Here is a 21032-nt window from a genome sequence, read left to right as displayed (position 1 = left end):
GGTTGTTTCATTGTGTGCTTGTTTGTGTTCCGTTTGACTGATTTAAGTCCAGATAAAATTCCTTATTCGTAAAGAAAATAAAAAAAAAACATGATCCTTAAATTAAGCCGCTGTTCTTCTCTGAAGAGTCGGTCAAAAAAATATCAAGAAAAAAGAGCCGAATTGCCAATAAACTTGAAAATTTAAAGAAAAGAATTAGCGAAGAACGTAAAGTGGCTAAATCAAAGGCAGAAGTTGACTTTCTAACAGCAAACTGGTCATGCTCATTTAACTTTATTAACTTTATCTTCAATTAACCTGAAGATTTCAGTTCTAATATTACAAGTAAATTATCTTAAGGGTTAGGGTTTTTGTAAGCTGGAACGCGCCTTTTTACCCAAAAGCTATAAAATGATCATGCAACAAGGTGCGGCATAAATGTGTTGCTGTTACAGCGTAAACTCAATGTCCTTAATTTAGAGCAGGCCTGGATAGGCGCTATATAAATATTTATTATTATTATTATTATTATTATTATTATTATTATTATTATTATTATTATTTATTTAATTTCTGGTTGGAAATCGACATATTTACTGTATATTACTAAGCCACAACTGATTTCATTACAAATCAGAAAACCGTGGCCTGGGAAAGCCTTGTGTGATATTAAGATAGTTATAAAGTCGTTGACCTTGAATTGTTCGTTCCTTCATGTTTCTTGTCTTGCTGCAGTGATTGTGGACAATATGAAGAATTCTACATGGATTCTTTATTCTAAATCCGCCGTAATTTTGAAAGTAAAAAAACAAAACTCTTTCAATGCCCAAAATGTTCGGTCGATAGTCGATCTTGTCTAACAATTGAGAGGGAACTGGCACGAGAAGCCTGAACAGAAATGCATCATGGGAGCCCATGTATCTTGCCTTCGGGCCACAGAAATCTCTGGCATTACACAGACGGACGTTTTCGGGAGATTCATGCCTGGTCAATGCGTACATTGTTTTCTTGTTCAAAATGCTTTCGTCCAGTTGCTCAAATCCCTTATCCACATAACAATCTGCATTCATTATCATTACGTTTCTATGCAACAACTTGTTCGAGGCGTACTGGAAGGCGTCTTTGTAGCGCATGCGTCGACCGAGGAAATGAAAATTTAATTTCCAGTCCTCGCGCAAATAATGGGTCTTGATAATGTCAGGATCCTTGTCGTTTTCAAAGAGAATATGAATTCTTTCAACCTGGAAAAGAGTTAACAAAAGTTGGCTTAGGTACATGTTGTAGTTTAAAATGAATTTCAAGTTAAACTGTTTTCAAATTAGTTTGATTTGAATTTTTCTTTGTTCAAGGATTATACTAATAAATCCAGAACTAAGGGAGGCCAGGAGCCCATAACCTGGAGCGTGCAACTTCCGTTTATTTGTGCAACGACATTTTCACAAGTAATGCTATTTTTATATTGTTATAAAAACCACAGGCCATAACATCAAATGGGATCATTTTGAAATCCTTGCGTCAGGCAAAACTGACCTCCACTGCAAGATTAAAGAGACCTTATACATTCATGAACTACAACCTTCTTTAAATGCCAATGTCGGCAGTGAGAGGTTGTTACTTTATTAACCTAATGTGAATATTAAGTTACTGCAGAAGATCAATTGTCTCAGTCTCGGTTCCAGACCCCTTTTATAACAATATATAAGTAGTTGCCAAAAATTTTAACGGTCATACTTTTGAAAATGTATGTAGCTTAGCATACGAAACGTCAAGTTTATAAAAATGCGATTTTTCATAATGTTTATCACCGCTGTTTGTGTTATATTTTTAATCAAGTTACGATGGCCTAAAACCAAGAGTCTATATAATGCTATTTTGTAGCTAAGACTTTCCCGCGAAAATTGCTACTTCCGAAGAAGTCAGCCATTAATTTGCGAGGAAATACTGAAATTGTTGCTTAACATGCAGTCAGAACACTCTTCGCAAGTATCCGCTATGTTAACTTCCCAGGTGGACGAAGTGCTGTAGTAACGTATCAACAGTCTATTACAAAAAGAAGCCAATTCCCGGGAAAATACGACATTACAATCGACAACTGACGCACACAGCTTAAAGAAACATGTTGATATGTTTAACATACCTTAAGTAATAATGAAAATAGGCTGTATAATAAGTGGTAACCAACAACTGAATAAGTCAATGCAGTAACTAAGATAACAGATTCGGGTGTGTGTGTGTGTGTGTGTGTGTGTGTGTGTGTGTATTGTGTGTGTGTGGGGGGGGGGGGGGGGAGGAAGGCCTTGTACACTCATTCGTCAGTCCCACCAGCCTCAAAATGCTGTTAATGTTCAGACTTAGATGTGTACTTACGTGCGGACTCAGTAGATTTCGTTGGAGGCAGTAGATGTACTCCATTTGTCGCTTTGTTACGTCATCGTCTGCTTTACTGGAAGTGTTTATCACCGGAAACTGAATGATAAGATGCAATCGAGCACTTCCTGTTGTGACGTGCCTGTTTGGTTTGTTGAGAGCTTGAGTTTCATATAGTCGTCGTTTGTTGACCTCAATGGTTGTTTTGTTTGAAGGTCTCCCTAGAAATAATACATTTTAGTGTGATTATGAAAAAATTGTCGATAGCTATGACTAATTTTTATCTTCTTTTTTAAATAATTAAAAAATTAGAGAGACTTCGCCTTGTATATAAATCCAATCTTGGCCAAGGAAAAACATGGTACTCAATAAAGTGGAGCTGTAAAGTGTTACTGTGAGCTTTTAAGTTGCGTCACGGTTTTCTGTTGCTGTCAATAAACAAAGCCAAAGCAGCTCTATCTGTCAAGCAAGGGAAAGCGCGTAAACGAGGTTACCCTTGGTTTCTTTCCTTGAAATCGACCTGCTAGCCGACACAGGGTTTTTGATCGAAGTTCACAATAAGGTCGATTTCAAGGAAAGAAACCAAGGGTAACATAGCTTATGCGCTTTCCCTTGCTCGACACGGGTTGCACGATTTCGCTTCGACTTCTGATTGGACCACTGCGTTATTTATGTTATTGTGATCGGTCAGATATAACTGCTTTGACTTTAGTTAATGACAGCAACAGAAATCCGTGACGCAACTTAAAAGCGTACATTTTGGAAATACAATTTTTAGCTGACATATTTTAGATGGTCATTTTGCGTTGTAATGGTAAAGTATTTTGCTGCTTTGACATTGGACAGACTGTTCTAACTTCGTGTTGAATAAAAGGTAAGCTCATAAAAGACACTGGTTTGTACGACACCCTTCAAAGTAACATGCTCCTTGGGCAGGATTTGTTATACATATCGTGTTTGCAAACAATTTATTTTGTCTTTCTAGGCCCTTCAAACAGTTTTTTTTTTCAATATTTGTCATACCCCCTCCAAAAAATAGTGGCCCGTCCCTTAAGATGTAGCCGAATACAAGTAAAAATACATCAGCTGGCCCTAGGAATAATCGCTGTTAAACACACAGGGCTTCCCTGTCTCCATGATATACGTAAGAGGCATAAGGGTCACAAAAGGTTCTGGGTGCTCAAATGAATCAATCTTACCTTCGAGCATTCGCGTTGAAATATTATCAATATGTTCATCCGGTGAATAGGTTTGCTTTAGAATAAAATGCCTCAACCAGTCACAGAGCAGCAAAAGAGATACAATTCCCAACAGTAGTGCAACACGAGATTTGGTTCCCACACATCGCAATGGTCTGTACTGGATGGAAGAAAATATAGAGTAATGACAATCACATAGAGCAGTTTTCAATTGAGTGTCGTAAAACCAAAACCAAAGTAATTACTCCGGCCAATCACAAAGGACACAGACAAACCAGTGAACCAATCAAAACTCGAAGCAAATACATGTAGCCGGCACGAAGCGCGGGAAAACGTGCGCGAGCGAGTCACGATTGGTTTTGGTTTTAGTTCTGATTGGCTAAGAAAGTGGCGCGAGATTTTCAAGCCAATCACTAAGCGTAGCAATGCAAAACCAAAGCAAACGCAATTAACTTTCGACACTCAAGTGAAAACCGCTCTAACCCAGACAAAACACGCCTTAAATAGGCAATCGAAGCAAGTTTTCGTTGATGTGTCTTGGCTACCATATTTTTGGCAATGGTACATGAGCTCGTATACCATTGCCTGTTAACCAATCAAAACTCAGGAATTGCAATATATGCCAATACACCATTGCTAGTTTTTAATAACGCAAGATGACGGATAATAATACCTTTCTGACCATATATGGGCATCTTGACAATTTGATGATAACAATCGTTAGTAGAAACTCAACTGTGTTCTATTGAAAATCCGCGAATCTGATTGGTTCTCCCACTGTTTTTTCTTTTCGCTGATAGAAAACAATCGCGCGCTCGTTGCTCATTTAAAGATTAATTTTTCTTCATTTTTGGCTTGTAAGTACGTAAAATTGTAAGTTTGGACTACAGTCCTTTAAGAGTTTCTACTAAAACAATTAGACTACTTGTCCTCGTTTTCTATGAGCGATAGTCAACTGATTTGCTCATAAAAAACTCGGGCTCGTAGTCTAATTGTTAATTATCAGTGATTTATGCATCTCAGCTTTTACGCTGCATGCTTCTCGCCACCCTATATCACCATAGGACTACCAAGCATAATACTTTCTTCTTTTTATATAAGAACGTCCAATTTTCGGCCGAGGCTGAACGTTCTTAACTTTTTCGAAGATTTGAGCCTAAAATACAAAGCGGTATTGCAGTAAATTCTTCCTTTACCGATATGTACATGTTTCACGTCACCAGTGAGTGATGACGATGTTGGTTACAGGTCAGGATTTGAATAAAGATTCATTCATTAGTACATATATTTGTCACTCACAACAAATAGCAAAAAATATATAAAATTCGTTTTTAACCAAATTTCAGCCTTGGGTACGTTCTTAGGATGTTCTTAAATTTTGGTCTTTTTTCACCCTTGACGTTCTTATGAAAAAGATTCTTATAAAAAAAGAGTGTATTTGCATATTATGACACTTTTAAAATATGAGTTTGTATTAAAAAAAAATTACTAAACAATGTCTGGTGTTGTTTTCGATTATTACCTTCGCGCCTAGTCAAAATATGCTACCATGTATTATGTGACTAGTGTAATCAAAGATTAGAGGAGTGTGTAATTCGACTGACTTGAGGTCGTTGCGCCCGGAATCCTACCCTGAGGGTCTGAATGGGGTTTACCGACTTGTGACAAAGGGCGAAAAATATAGCTGACAACCGAAAAAGTAGATTAATCTTAACTGACTACCGACACGAGGACCCTTCAATTCATACCCGACTAGCGACAAAGGGGGAGAAATGTAACTGATAACTGACAAAGTAATTAAATTTCAACTGACTACCGACATGTGGACCCTCTTACCCCATTTAGACCCTCTAGGATGTATTATATAAAAGTAAGGAAGTAGAATACGCGAGCCTCCAGCATTCGACTCTCTTCGGCAATTGCTCGAATTTTACCACAAAAACTCATTCTGTCGTCCTCGCGGTTCGATAATGTAACAAAATTTATGTGAAATAAAATCGCACATACCATTTTTCTTGAAGAACTTAGGCCACGATCACATTAATCCGGATAAACTTGAAAACGCATCTTTTTTACCTCCAGTTTGGCCAAACGTCTACCCTTAAACGGCGTTAGTCATGTGATCTCTGGTACATTTCTTTCGCTTGTCTCTAAGCAACGTGAAATCACCAAATTCTGCGTTTTGTGAATTTCAACTTTTTATTTGGAATTGATAAAATAGAAATACGTATTTTTTGATCGACTTTTTACCCTCGGCGTCGACGAAAACCTGAAACGCCCTCATTTGAATTTAGTGCGTGCTCGATTAATGTACGCATGCTCTACCATTCATCTAGGGCCGATGCCGCGTTCCGTTCAATCTTGTCCCCAGAGGCCGCGATCCTTCTGGTGTGCGCCAGGGATCGGGACCTCGTGGCTATTCTGAAAAGCCGCCATTGCGCCACAAAGGCGTCTGAATATGATTGACTGTTGAAAAACTTGTTTGTTTTACCACAATCTCCGGCGCACGCCCACAATCAAACCCTGGTTCCGGTTTGGATTCGTTCAGAGCCGTTGAGTTTCCCGACCGCTGGTCAAGGGGAACGCAGGTTCTGGGGACGAGATTGCGTTCCGTTTTCAAATTTACCGGTATCCGGATTAGTGTAGACTGTCCACAGCCTCTCGACTTTTCAACGCAAAAAAGCAAAAGGAAGCGAGCGCGAAGCGCGAGCGCGCGGAGGGAGGGGGGCGGGAAGCGAGCGAAGCGAGCAATTTTCGCTCCCCGCCCCCCACCCCCTTGCTTCTTCCGTTTTGCGCTGGCGTCCAGTTTTCTCGCCGTTCTCACCGCGCGCTCATCGATCGAAAAAACACGAAAAAATAGAGGGCTGTGGACAGTCTAGATTAGTGTGGACGGTGAAATTATTGAAAACGATACGAAAATGATAGTGTGTGGACGGAAAACATTTTTATTCATTTTCGGGATTTATCCGGATTAGTGTGGACGGGGCCTTAGCAGCTCCGAAAAATCACATCCCACTTTTAAATTGCCGCCATGATACGTGAAAAACATTTTAGCCCCACATTAGCGCGGTCGGCACTGGGCACCGGGTTGAAAAATACACCTAGGAGGAAAGGGCAAATGCAATTACTGACGTTTGAATGAATGAATTAGTCAGAAATTACTATTCTGCCGGCACGATTGAGAGGTTCGCGGGTTGTTATGGGATGTCTAGGTATATATAGGTTTTGGCGGGAGATTTAGGTCATTCTTCGTCGTCAGTCCTCGTCTTCGCTTGCTTTTCTTTTTCTTTAAAGTGTTGTTTGTTCAGCTTTTGTAATTAATACTTAGAACGAACTGTTGTTTTTTGCTAGATTCAAGATTGTAATCAAGATGCATTTTGCATCAGATGACTGTATTAGGATACATTTTGCATCAGATGACTGACTGACGCATCCTCAATAAACTCTTTACATTGAATGTCTCGTGTTAGTGTAGTCAGAATGCTAATTTTGTACGGGACTGTTCTGGTTACGCCTCCGGGGCTCCCCCTACCACCTCGTGCGGAAAAATCACAAAATTGCCCTCTGTTAGAACCATCAAAATCAAGCAACTTCAACAATCACAGGGAACCAACCTTTACTAACTCTGTGCAGAGACTTATTTTGTTATAATTAATATATCTGTTCTATACATGGTAAATATTTGTTGGTAATATAATTTTAATTATAATATTGCTATATCCTGTTTCATGAAATGAAAATTTTCTCATTTCTAAGAATTGCAAAATTTGGAAACTCGTTTGGAACGATTTTTTTACTTTCACTTTCGCTGACAAGCCACATTTATTAATAAGACTAGAGCAGTCAACCATGTCGATCGTCATTTCTCGCTGTTAAACTCGGCGAAAACGGCTACAGAAAGATATTAAACAGAACTAGACTACAGTAAGACTGAATACACTACAGGTATAAACGATAGTGTATTTGTGCGCTCAATCTTGGTGCGCTATAAATGATTGCATGGATCTAATGGAAAAAATTCTACTTTAACTTCAAAAAGTTGTAAATAAAGTGACTAAAAAACTTCGCCTGTTGTTTTTTCTGAATTTTTATCCCTCATGGAAGGCTTCTGGAGATTGTTTCAATGGGCGAGTTCTTACTCAACCGTTGAACTCACTACTATAGCGTACTGACCGTTGAGTTTAAACTTTCTCAAAAGTGCCCCAGGGTCCTCCAAGGACTAGCCTACGAACAGGCTCTCTTAAAATCGGCCAGCGGCGCGAGCCGAAAAAAATCCTGAGACGTGCGAGCGCGTTCTTCCTACCCAGACCGCGCTCGGCTAACATAGCCTGCGTAGCTGGCAGTTTTGTTTGGCCACTCGCAGCTTCGCCGCTTGCTTGTGTGCGCTTTTTAAAAACCCCAACCAAACCGCCAGCTACGCAGGCTAGGCTAGCACTGCTCGTCGACTGCTGTACCCCAGTAGGAAGGCTCGTTCCCGGGTTACCTAGGAGAGATGATACACTGTTAAAGGACCACAGGTGAGGCTTAAAACACTTTTACCATTTTTCTTATTCACATTTTTGAAGAAAACTGTTGAAATGCTTTTGATCGAATTTTAGATCCATACAAACTCATAATTATTTTAGCACTCTGATAGTACACTTTGGTTACCTGTGAAAATAATTAAGTACAATCTATTGACCATTGAATCTTTAACGTTCTGAGTGACTTAGCTTCTTTCATTTGATAACAATAGTGAGCTCGCGGGCTTGTAAATTGGATCATATATATTGAAGGTTACCTTCACAATTTGATTTTGATAAAACGTCCTTCCTCTATATTTGATTAAATTTTTTATGTTTCTTTTCAGTTTCATTGATCTTCTTCATCTGTCGTTTTGTCGCCACGTACTTCCAACATCGAACGAGTCAATCGTGTTCCCGAAGACGATTCGCTTAAGGTTCGGAAGTGTTCGACATCTACGCTCGGATCCGACTGCGATCGGGTAATTGAATAAAAGTCTGTTAAAGGAGACATCGGTGAAGTTCGGTAATCTCCGGTGGAGATCGAGGGGAAGATCATTCGTCCACTTTCGCTGGAATCATGTTGTAATTCTTGCCATCTAGCAACATCCTCTGTTAATCTTGAAGGAGCCTCCACGAGCGACTCTTCCTCGGGGGGTTCGATCGATACCCCCTCGGTAGGCCCCCGCTCTTTTCGCCGAAAAGCCATTTTGTGACTTGGCGACGATTTGCCCCGAAACTTTGTGGTTGAGTGTCTGGCTTTCCCTCTCACTGAGCTGACCAGCTTTTCCGCGGGCTCACCATCGGGTTCCTTTCTTGGAGACATTTTCTTTCTCTCTTTGGATGAAACAACTTTTCTACTTCGCTTAGATCGCATCTTCTTTGTATCAGCCACTCGTTTCTGTCGTGATGTCTTTGATTGTAAAGACCTTTGTTCTCCTACGTCACTTCCGCTTTTAACTGAAGGCGGATTAAAGGAAACTTTTTTAGCCGGCGGGCCCCCGGGTTCGAATTGAGAAACGCTCGCGAAAGGCACAACCCGAGGTTCCTTGTAGGCCTGGGAAAGGGTCTGTACTACGTCACGATCACGTGACGTATAGGTATGTGGTAGTTTCCAGGAGAATGAAGGCTCGGTTACTTCACCTTTGTCCTTATAAGGAGTAAAAGGAGTGATAGGCACTATTCGATAGTACTCTTCGGGAGCTGGGGAGAGCTGCACAGTTTTAACCGGAGGCGACTGGGAACGTTCCACGTGCCTCCTGTCGCTCTCCTGTTCATCAGCGGACGACTCAAATTCTGATTCGTCCGTCGGAACATCAACTGCAGATTCCTCTTTTTCTTCCTCGCCTTCCTCTTCACTTGTGTCATCGCGGCGTTCACCGGAAGGGCCTGGGCCTGAGAAGTAGGCAAAATCAGGGGATTTGACGGGGCTTGTTGGCGCTGATACAAACCTGTACCCCTCTGTGCTGGAAGCCCCGGGTGAGAAAATTGATTCCCAGTGCATAGCGGACTCAGAAGGCAAATACTCTCCTTTATATGCACCTGACTTCACGGCTCTGCGAAGTACATCCCACATTCTTTGAGAACTCACTTTCCTTGAAACCTGCAAGAAATGCACAAGGGGGAGTGAACTTCTAATAGGTGTCATTTGTGATGATTGGCAGTTTAACGTATTCTAAACTAATGCTAGCCTGCGAGGAGCTTTCTCCCCTTAACTCTGGGACAATGTATATTTACCATGTTAAACATTGCACTACATATTTAACATAGTGTTTTCCACTGGTGGTTTGGCATTTTGGAACAATGGGAGTTTTCTGAAAATGATTTAAGTCTAACCTTCTTTTCTTTTGTTATAGACTCAGGTTTCTTTTCACCCTCCTCTTGTTCCTCTTCATCGACAGGATGCAAACGTTTCCTCCTGCCCAGTGTTCGGTAGATCTGTATGAAAATAATAAAAAGCAAGCAAGAGTGCAGCATTTGAGTTAGATTGCTGTCGTAAAATCATGTCCACAGTAAATAACATTTGGCCAATCACAGTAAATGAAAGCGCGGAAACACGTGCAGCCCCCACCAAGAGCGGAGCCAAGCGCGGGAAAACATGCAACCTGCGCCAAGCGCGGGAAAACGTTCTTTTCCCGCTAAGCACGGGAAAACATGCAACCCCCAAGTGCCAGCAAAACATACAACCCCCACAAAGCGCGCGAAAACGTGTAGGTAGGTTGGTAGGTAGGTAAAAGTGTGCACGCCAAATCACGATATTGATACTGGTTTTGCTCTGACTGGTTAAAGAGAAAAACAGTTTGTTCTGATTGGTTAAAGATTCCTTCAATAAAGCTGCTCTAACATAACTTCATAACAGGTTCACGACAATTTCTGGCAGCACTGGGCGCAGATAATCAAAGAGAGAAATAGGAAACGAAAAGGCCTGCAAAACAAAGAAAAGAAATACGCAGAAAGAAAATACAAAATTAGTTCCCACCTCTTGATGGCTGATGATATTTCGACAGAGAAACACTTCTCGAGTAAAATCAATTCCTTGCGCACTTAATTCTGCAAGAGCCAGAAACACATCGCCGATAGAAGACCGTCGAGAATAGCTGTCATAGCGACAGATGTGCAAGTTAAGCGTCTGCTGTGCCAAGTCTAACTGGGACAGCGGAAACTCGTACACTTCCCTGGGGAAAAAGAGTAAGATATTTCGTGAATACGCTTTTTTGTTTTCCAGAAGTCTCAAACATGATACGGGTGAAAGGTCGGCTCGTTCATCACATACCTGAAACTGACGTTAATTGTAGTTTCGTAAGGTTCAAAAGTATGGCTCTGTAGATTCAGCGGTAGGAGATGAACATCAACGTATGTACTTGTGGCTTCTCGGTCCATGGGAATGTCCTCGGCTCTGATTAGCCGCACGATCAACATAGAACTGCAAAATAGAACATTTCGAATTAAATCACGTGGGGGTTTCCGGCGAGAGGGGTGCTACCTTTTCCTTTCTACCTTCTTTTTCTCTCCTCTCAAGGAGGGTACCGCTATTTGGGGCGTCACGCAAGGCCTTCGAGAACATTGCGTGACGTTCCAAGTAACCGCTGCGAAGGAGAATGCCTGCGCGTCGAACACATCCAATCTCGGTCCCGTTTTCAAAGTGGAGTTGAATAGAAAAAGCCGTCAAATTGGGAATGTTCGGATGTACCACCAAGTTTTCCGAACTAACATTATAAGAGAAATGTAAGACAATCAATAAGGAGAGTTAATATTTTGACCTTGGGAATGAAAATGCTATTTGATTTACAAAGGCATCTTTCTTACCGGTGTTGATCGTATCTTAGAGCAAAGTAGAGTCTTCCTAAGTCCAAATGATCATCGCTTTGTGATTCCTCTTCCTCCTCATCGGAGAATAATTCATCTGATGACAGTAAACTCTACAAAAGGAAAACAACGATATGTGAAATTTGATAGAAGTCTAGCTGAAATAAGATCAGTCAGTCAGTCAATCAGTCAGTTAGCTAGATCAGTAAGTCATTTTGTTTGTCTGACAGTCGATCATTCAGTCAGACAGACAGAAGATGGGTCAGCCAGTCAGTCAGCCAGCCAGCCAGCCAGTAAGTCAGTCAATTAGTCAGTCATAAGTCAGCCAGTCAGTCAGTCAGTCAGCCAGTCAGTCAGTCAGTCAGTCAGTCAGTCAGTCAGTCAGTCAGTCAGTCAGTCAGTCAGTCAGCCAGTCAGTCAGTCAGTCAGTTAGTCAGTCAGTTAGTCAGTCAGTCAGTCAGTCAGTCAGTCAGTCAGTCAGTGGGTGGGTCGAAAGGAAAAACTGCAGTGACTGCAGTGAGTCAGTGAAAGGTCTCGTACCCTTGGGAAGTCAGGTCGTGGCTGTACAGGAGTGATGGTAATTTTCGGCATAGTCTCCTGTGCATAAGCCGTGGCCACTTTCTTCCGAGCATTCTCAGCTTCCTCGTCCAGATATTTGTACGGAACCCCCTCACGGTCTCCTTCATCTTCCTTCTTCTTCTTCCTCGATAGTGTCCAGGAAGTAGCCACGTACACACCCAGTGCTACCAGGCAAAGTAGGAGCACCGTGATAATGACCTCTAGCTTCTCCATAATCTGCAATAGTAACAAAAACGCATACCGTAAAATTCCGGTCAAAGCCCTGAGCTTATACAACTTCGTAAGCTGAGTGGCTAATCTCCGGGAGGGCTTATAAGCGGAATAAAAACACGTTTCGAAACGAGCCACGGGAGTGTTGATCAAAATACGTTTTAAAGTTAAAAACGCATAATAACGCAACATTTAGCCCTGTTTAGTACTGTCATCCGGCACAGGGGGGCTTATATTCGGGGGCTTATAATCGGATTTATTTTTTTGTTTCCAGGTAGATGGGCCTATAACCGGGGGGCATATAAGCAGGGGGGGGGGGGGGCTTATAACCGGAATTTTACGGTTTAAACAATTTGCAATCAACGCATCAAGGTGGCGCGGGTGCCTCGCATTTCACGCGCGCGTCCTTTGATCCGCGCTCGAAGACTACTCTATCCACCGGAGTTATAAAGCATCATCGAAGGATAATAAATCCGTGCCCGGCAGGGTTGTTTTTCACGTGACCCTACCTTGGCATATCCTGAATTGTGCAAGTGATAAAGCGAGGCCGGGAACAGCTTGCGCTACGATCGACTGACAGCGTATCGCGATCGAGGATTGCGTGTTGCGTGTCGCGTGTGTCGTGTTTTCACGTTTCAGTGCCTCACAAAAATGACAAAAATAGAAATTTTGTGGATGATTGCATTTTGTGTAGTTGCGCGATTACTTGCAGAAATTTAGGAATACAATATATCCTGAACGGACTGTTAAGAAACCTTATAAAATCTAACGGTTCTGTGTGACATTTGAAATTTATAGTATTTAACCTTTCATGGACTTTCATAGGATTTAACACCCTGTTTAGGAAATGAGGTTGTATTATAGCATTTGTAATTAATTATTATTATCATTATTTGGAATAGTCAAAGGGGAATTCGAATGGTTTCAAATAATCGAATGTAACCAGAACTATTTTCTGTAATTGTTGTTAGATCATTTTTTTACTGAATTTCCCACGCGAGTTGCTTAAAACGACACACGTATGCACTGTAAAGTTTCTAGACTTGACTAGACTAATATTCGTCTTATTTAATAGATCAAATATTTAACTTCAAAGATTACTTCCCCATTTTCCGGTCATCATTAAATAAATGTCATATGCCTACCAAGTTGGAAAAATTTAATCCCGATTATTGATTTTCCTTGTGCGAAAACATCGTCCTCATGAAAACCCGAAGAATAATTCTTTATGTTCAGTCAGATCGCTCGACCGTGGAATCAACAAACAACAAGAACTGAACCGGCGCGTGGGTCCGTAGGCTTTAGCTACTGTTTATATTAATTTTTTTGCAAACGTAATGGTGAAAAAGAGCAGTTATTTACCTCCATGCTTAATCATCCCGACTTGAAGATCTTTCACCTTGAAAATGTATACTTAAAAGCAGCAATTTGGAGAGCAATCAGCGGACATCTTTCCTTTCTATTTTTAATTTTCAACCCGACGCGACACACGACCTTCTCTATAGCAAAGCCTAACGCTACGCACAGTACGACGCTACTTATAAATTGCTATGGAAACGTCAACCAAAATTACCCGCATGTCAAGGAGATATCACCTTACTAAATACCATCACGCTTCACTGGGTTCACCAAATTACTGATAACCAAGGCTAAAATGTGCTTTGTAAATTTATTTCGTAAGTTGCCGTGAAAGTGCCGAGAAACCATTATTTTCCATTGATCTTCTTCTAAAAAATTATCGTCGCGTGTCTAAAAATTTATACTTAAAGTTGCCATAAAAGCAAAACATCAATTATCTCTATCGTTCATGCGTGCAGGCGTCTGACAGACACTTTAAATAACCATGCTAATGTAAATTGAGATATCTACACCCGAGTATGGAATCTTCATGAGTTAACATTTAAAAAGCAAGATCTGTGCTCTATCAATTTCAACTGCGGATTGCTTTATGAACAAGAAAAATAATTCACTTAAATTGACGAAAAAAAAGTACACTGGAAACTTGAACAGAAATCAAATTATAAATGCTGAATACTGGGTTTTATGTCACGATGTCAGTTGTAATATAAAACACCAATAAACGAATTTAAAGAGCTGTTTATAATACTGGGGGTTTGAAATAAAACGAAAAACATAACACTGGCCTTATTTTTCATTGCAAATTCAAGATCTACATGTATTTCGATAGTGAAGTTCTATTCCTTAGACAGCCAAGGTGCGTGACTCTTTCGACAGAAAGTTGAACAACTGCCATCTCACTAGTTTGACAAATTTGTACATTTAAATGATTTATCCACTGATTTTATTTCCTCACAAGAGCTCAAGTACTGTCTGTTATGCTTCCTTCTTTAATAACTGCACATAAACTTGAAAGTTGGCCGTCCCGTTTGAAACAACCTCATCGCTTCAAAAAATTTAAAGCGTGTTGTTTTGACCTTTAAAGCTTTTCACTGAGAAGAGCTGTATTTACGTTTCTTACAGGCAAGTAGAGATATGAAATTAATATAAACAACGCCGAAACCAGGGAACCTGAAAGCAAAATAGCATACAACAACAAACGCTAAACTTACCTTTTTCGAGCAAGTGAACAGAAAAGTGCGTTTACAGCAGGCGAAGCCATTGTGCGCGTTCGCGGCCGGATTTTCTCTGTGGTCACAAATGTCAAAATATCGATGAAGTAAAGAAATCCGTCTTAAAACTTCATCTGGGATAAAACTTATTACACCGAGGGTAAAACAGAAAGCTTCTTTCTCAAACGCTGTCTTTCCATTGCTAACATTTCATTTCAATTATTGCGGAGAAGTTGACTAAATTTAGCAACTCATATGGCAATTATTTCAAGGCATCTTGCCCTCGAAATTAAGATCAACTGCCATTTCACACATACCGTACTACCCCAGCCCATATTGATTTCATGATTCCGGAGGCGTCGGTGATGAATGAAAGATAAGTGAGCATTTTATAACGCCCAGGCACTAACAGAGATTCCACGCATTTCACAATGACCTCTGTTAGTTCGAAAGGCGAGTTCAGCGGCACTAGATACTCAATTTTTCCCGTCGGATCGTCTTTTTAAGAGTTTTGTTTGTTTGTTCAATTTTTGTTGGCTTATTTCTTCTTTTTGAAGCATTTTGTTGGTTTGCCTTTTAAAAGCATTTGTTAGCTTAAATCTTCTTTTTTGAGGCATTTTCCTGGCTTAGTTGTCAAACAATTTTGATAGTTATTCCTACAAACGTTTATCATTTTCGCAATGCTTAGATTGTTATGTAGTATTTCCAAAGCTAAACGTTACAATTCCTTTTCAGTTTCCTTTTGAAGAGGAAATATTTCGAAAGTGCTCCGGTGTTATCATCATACGGCGTGTCTTGAAGCTGGCAGATCTTCTCGCTACATACCATACCGAAATGAGAAAAGATTTGAGTACGAGATTCAATAAACGCCAGAGATCTAGAGCAGCGTCAGTAAGCCGATTAATTTGGGAGAGGTTTTTTATTGATCGGCTTTGTAGCTACTAGTGAATTCTAACTTAATGATAATCTGTCTTTCTGTAGCTTTTAATAATGGCTCAGCGACGCGGGGTAAGGGGCTGAAATTAAGATAATTTTCATGTTGTTTACCTCAGTCTACACTACGGCAGTCGACTTGGGTCCGTTTGGCAAGAGACCATGTTGTTTTCGCCTGTCGGTAGACTTTTGGTGCAAAGTAATATGAAGTATCTAGTAAGTGGTGACCGACGACATTCCTGATAAGCTTGGATAAATTCTGCCCGCATAATTCGGCAGCGCATATCTACCACTTTCGAGCAGAATTTGAGTAAGATTTTGGTACAATTTGGAAAAATCAGTAACACAAAAAATATGCGAAAAATTAAAAAAAGGAAAAGTTGAAATTTTTGCGAGCATTGCCGGCAGGCAGAATACGCCATTTACGAGCAGAATTTATCTAAGCCCGGCTTAAACCAGACAACTCTGGGGGTAGTCCTCGACATGTTTTGTTTTTTACTGGACAATTAAACAAATTTTTTTTTTCAACTGCCTTTTTCGAAAACTTCCCCAAAACGGTGTCTGTTGAAGAAACTAACCAATCAGAATCGTGACTCCCTTGCACGCGTTTTTCCCGCGCTTCGCGCCGGCTTCACATTTTTAAAAAAAAAAAAAAAATCAAAATAATAAACCCAAACCACCTAACCGTCCATTTATTGCTTCGGGTTTTGGGATTCACTGCACATCGGTACATCTGTCAAGGGAATTCTTTGGTGTAACAACGCTCAGTTGAAAATATCTATTATATCGGCGAATTTAGTAGAATGATGAACAGATGTTGCAACCAGTAATTAACCAGTTCAGCTTGAATTAATTTTCATGAGCACACGGACGCGAAAGATAAAACTTTTATTCCCTTGAGCGTTATTTGGACTTGCGCCGAGGCCTATATTTCCCCATCTATGTTATATAATGCATTCAGGACGGCCTGCTTTTTGAATGCCGGAGATTAATCAAAATTGTATTTGTAAGGACATTTTATTTTAAGAGCAGAAACGTGGGATGATAAAACATGAAAAAAAAATCATACAGGAACTTAATTGCATCATTTTCTTAGCGCGAGAAATTTTTCGAGAGATTTGTGAAAAGTACTTCAGAACTGCGTGATCAAAATGACGGTTAATGGCATTTCGGATATTACAGGCAAGTGTAAACCAGTCGAGAGCAAAAAAAAAAAAAATATCACGAAAATCCCCATTATACTAGTTAGGTCAATAGTATTACATATTGGCTTAACCATATCGTAGGCGTTTTTTCGCGAGTAAAGCAAATGTTGAATTAGACTTCCCTCGGTGACGCGTTTTTATGCACTGACGCAAATAACTCTTGTGACAACATTGGTCTCAAAAACTATAGCAGATGTTAACTTTACTGATTCTTTCCTGTCAGAGAAAATAAAAGCAAGCGATGACAAAACAAGTAGTTTTCTCTCCATGTAATATTTTTTTTGTTGTTTTCTCTTAATATATAAGTTTTCTTTAGTCAACGCAGGGGCCAAAAAAAAATTTAAAAAAAATGCACTGACCTGCGTTTTCAAGTGATCTTCGCGACAAAGAAAATCACTTAAAAAATTAAGATATCTACAGCGGAGAAATGCTAAGTATTTTGTTTTCTTTTGATTGATATTGGCAGAAGAACAGTTCTTATTAATAGTTATTGGGTTATAAATGGCTTTACGCGAGTTTAAAAGAATTCTCGACGGTTCTCCAGGGGGTGGAATATAAAAAATGCGTTATTGTGTTGTCTTTGAAGCATAACGAATGAAATGTAAATGAGTATAACAATTGGAAGACAGATATGACTGAATGACAGAAGACCGGTGGATCTCTATACGCGTATTGCAATGAAAAAATAAAACAAAATATTCACTTCATTAGGGGAATCGAAAGATCAGCAATTCTTAACGCCTTCTAATAGTGCAGATAACACCTTAAAGACAAAAAGAGTTCATTACCCACTCAGATTGCTTCATTGCTTTTCAAACTGAAATCGATCATCGATTAAATTCTTTAAATATAATTTGTGGATTTTCAAAATTGCCTAGAAATTTCTTGGCGCGCAAACAACCAGAGAAAGAGTTTTCTAAACAAAAATTCAATGGCGAAGCAAGTGATTTATTGACATCTTCAGTCACACTCACCATTCAAACAATTCAATGAATGAACGAAGAGTCGATTTAATAACTTCTGAACAGTACAATATAGTTAATCCTGTATTTCGACGGTAAAATATTCGCAACATTTTTGGCAGCAAAGAGTTACAAATGGGAAAATTTCATTCGGGGGGAGACAAGATTAATACCGTCGAAAATTACAGAGAAAACCGGCTTTGTAGCTAGAACGTAAATTTTGTTTGCATAAGTTTGAATAATAAACTTTGAAAAGAAAGAAATGTCCAATTGTCGTTGAACTTTCGCTTCGTACACAATAACACCGCTTTGTACAAAATATATATTCGGCATGAAAGACAAAAAAAATTGAACTTACCTTTATTTTTTAAATTTTTCTTTTGTCCATCTCTCGCTTGAGTCGTGTGACTTCTCGAAGTTTCCGCTTCAGTCAGCTGTGCGATTGAGCTTCGGCGGGCTGTTGACTGATTCACCCACTCGCCGGAAAAGTCGAATTCAACGAGGAAATGACCTTACCGCTTTAGTAAATATTTCACTTCATAACTGGACACAAAACGCCAACAATTTTTCTGCTTAAAAACGCTGAATTGCAGCCCTTTTCCCGAGAGCGAGGGACAAAATTTAAAGCGGTTTCGCTTCATTTGATTTTGGCCCTGAGTCGTTAACGGTCAAATGTTCAGCTGGAATTATGTTGTTGACGATAATATATTCTTTTGTCTGCACTTGAGCATTGTTCACATTTTGTTTAATCTCGTGCGATATCGGGCGGAGACCAAGCGTGAAGCCATTGTTTACGTCCACGAGTCGAGGCAAGACGAGAAATCAGCTGTTTGAAAGTCAGTCTTGAAATTTTAATAAACGCCGAGTGAAACGACATCAAAATTTTCAGCCGCGAGCCGCGCCCTTGATTTATTTTTCAAAAAAATTGAAGAAATTGCTGTTTTCTAAGTGTGAATTTTTCGCAAACTTCTCAATTATTCAGTTGTGGTCCACATGTAATAGATATCAAGAAGAGTACATAGATTAAAAGTTAGCAGTAATTTAAAAGTAACACCAGTTTCTATAGCGGACAAGTGTGCGAAAAAATAAAGAAGAATTGAAGTGGTTTTGACACATCAAAAATTCAGTCGATTTGTTTTACATTGAAAGTAGGTATAAAATCCGAGTGAAATCCCAATCAAAAGTAATATTTTAAATCGCCTTTTCTTTGTATCTTATATTCTTGATCCTGTCACTTTATTACCACATATTGAAGAGATTTTTCCGGTATAAATTACACGCGTTTCCCTTCAAATTTGAATTTTCTTTTATCGTGTTGTTGTGATATTAGTTCGATCAAGGGCCGGCAAACCTGCGCAACTGGTGGCTGCGACACGCTTGAGCCCGCGACAAGCCGGCCGCTGGCGCGCGGATTATTCTTTATGCCATGCGCTTAGGAAATTAAGGTGGAAAGCAATCTCGTTCCCAGAGCCTGCGTTCCCTTTGAGATTGGGTAGACAGTTGTGAAAAAGATACATAGAGAGGTGGAACAAATGAAAAGGAAACTTGCCATTTTTATACGATTAAACTTTTATACAAACAAAAAATAGATTAAATAATGAATATATGAAGTCATATAATTGAATTAGAACTGCGGGTGAAGAATAAATGAAGAGAAGATCTTTGCAGTTATGAACAGTGGAGCGCAGTGGAGCGCTTGGTTAGAGCGCTGCACCGGTATCGCAGAGGTCAGGGTTCGAGTCCCGGCAAGCCTGATTTTTTCAGGCCTTCTTTTCACAACTGCTTAAGTTGTGTTCATAACTGCGTAGATCTTCTCTTTATTAAAAAAATAGATTGAAAGTAACACGTAACACCGAACTGCTTAGCTGTCTTGTTAGCTTAATAATCCACTCATCACACGTTATGCAAGTTAAATTAAAACCTTTTCAGCGGCCTGTTCCTCACTGGATTTTTTGAAAGTAAATAAAACACTGAGCTATTTTCAGTGAAAGTTGAGGGATGCAGTCTAACTGTCTTACTAGGGACTTTAAGATACCTGGACGGCTGACCTCGAGGACGGTAGAATTTCGCGAGGAGGACTGGGCTGATGTCGACGTTCTTGGCGGGAACTTCCAACGTTAAGAGCCGGCGTGTGTGAACGGAGGACGGCTTCGTTAGTGGATCAATAATTCCTTAGACCAAAACATTCGAAGAAAAACATTTGGCGCTTTTACCTCAAAGTGTGGGACCAGAGAGCACTATTTTCATTCACAGGGTACAAATTCCAAGTGAAATTTTTGTAGAAACACAAGCAAGAAAGTTCATGATTTCACGCACGTGGCTTCGCCATCAGCGTATATATATATTTGCAACCGTAAATAAAACTTGACTTCACAACTTTTTATCAGTACCAAACCAAGAATACCATAAAGGACCACCTAACAAAGAAGCAGAATTAAAAAAATAATGAGATTTTTAAACGAAATCATACAAAAAGCACTCCCGTTCACTGGTGGACGGCAAAACTCTACTTCTCACGTCCTCGACAACAGCTGGACGGAGCTGGGCAATGTGCGTGGAGCGGGCATGCGCAATATAGGCTACACGCGAAAAATTACTTCCGGTCAGCCGTCCTCGAGGTCAGCCGTCCAGGTATCTTAAAGTCCCTACTCGCTTTCAAAAACCTCGAAGAAATGAAAACTTCTACAATATGAAATATTTACTTACAGTATTATCATTAGCAAAAGTGCAAACGAAAGTTATTTTTCCGAGTTATTTTTAAGCGAGGTTCACGATTGTAGTTTACAGACAGTAAAATAATTCATTTCGTAAGCACTTCAAAACCAGTTGACTGCGGCAGATTAGAACGGTCTTTCTATGATTGTCGACAGTTATTATGTTTCTTGTAAGCTTCTTTATTGGTAGAAATCTCGTGCAGCATGCTATATGTTCCAAGAGCAAACACATTGTTTTTCATCCAATCAGAAGTAAGACCAAACCCCATCACGTGGCATGGATAACGCGCATTTTCCCGCGCGTGGCGCAGGTTCAATGCTTAACTTCTACTTAAAATTATTTCTCTCCCCCGCCCCATTTTTTAATAAAAAAAAAAAAAAATAAAAAAAATTCCAAAACCCCAAATAATCCCCCCAACTGTATTCTCATTACTTCTATTGGCTCATTCATTTATATTTGTTGTGATGGTTAGACGTATGTATGTAGATGAGCAATAAATTCGCTT

The 21032-nt window shown here is 39.9% G+C and overlaps 2 protein-coding genes across 4 annotated transcripts; both read right to left on the bottom strand.

The window, feature by feature from the left end:
- Positions 1-320: 320 nt before the first annotated feature.
- LOC144661361 (uncharacterized) lies at positions 321-5672 on the bottom strand. Its single transcript, XM_078522088.1, has 4 exons — positions 5553-5672; positions 3546-3705; positions 2347-2567; positions 321-1220 (listed from the first exon to the last, which is right to left on the bottom strand). The coding sequence occupies exons 1-4, from the start codon at positions 5553-5555 to the stop codon at positions 606-608; spliced, it is 999 nt and encodes a 332-aa protein (XP_078378214.1). The 5' UTR covers positions 5556-5672; the 3' UTR covers positions 321-605.
- A 1488-nt stretch (positions 5673-7160) lies between these two features.
- Positions 7161-18487, bottom strand: LOC144659784 (uncharacterized). Of its 3 annotated transcripts, none has more exons than XM_078520294.1 (7): positions 18171-18487; positions 11894-12148; positions 11354-11466; positions 10821-10970; positions 10527-10722; positions 9884-9985; positions 7161-9650 (listed from the first exon to the last, which is right to left on the bottom strand). In XM_078520294.1, the coding sequence occupies exons 2-7, from the start codon at positions 12143-12145 to the stop codon at positions 8397-8399; spliced, it is 2067 nt and encodes a 688-aa protein (XP_078376420.1). In that variant the 5' UTR covers positions 12146-12148; positions 18171-18487; the 3' UTR covers positions 7161-8396. The 3 variants fall into 3 exon arrangements, with proteins under 3 accessions (XP_078376420.1, XP_078376419.1, XP_078376418.1); XM_078520293.1 differs by lacking the exon at positions 18171-18487 and adding an exon at positions 14713-15054; XM_078520292.1 differs by lacking the exon at positions 18171-18487 and adding an exon at positions 13505-13655.
- Between the last annotated feature and the right edge of the window lie 2545 nt (positions 18488-21032).

Source organism: Oculina patagonica, chromosome 7, assembly GCF_052425735.1.
Source record: "Oculina patagonica isolate OP01 chromosome 7, crgOcupat, whole genome shotgun sequence".
In the NCBI taxonomy this organism is placed as follows: Eukaryota; Metazoa; Cnidaria; class Anthozoa; order Scleractinia; family Oculinidae; genus Oculina; species Oculina patagonica.
The sequence above is the reverse complement of the archived record's forward strand: the minus strand, read 5'-3'. Positions and strand labels throughout refer to the sequence as shown.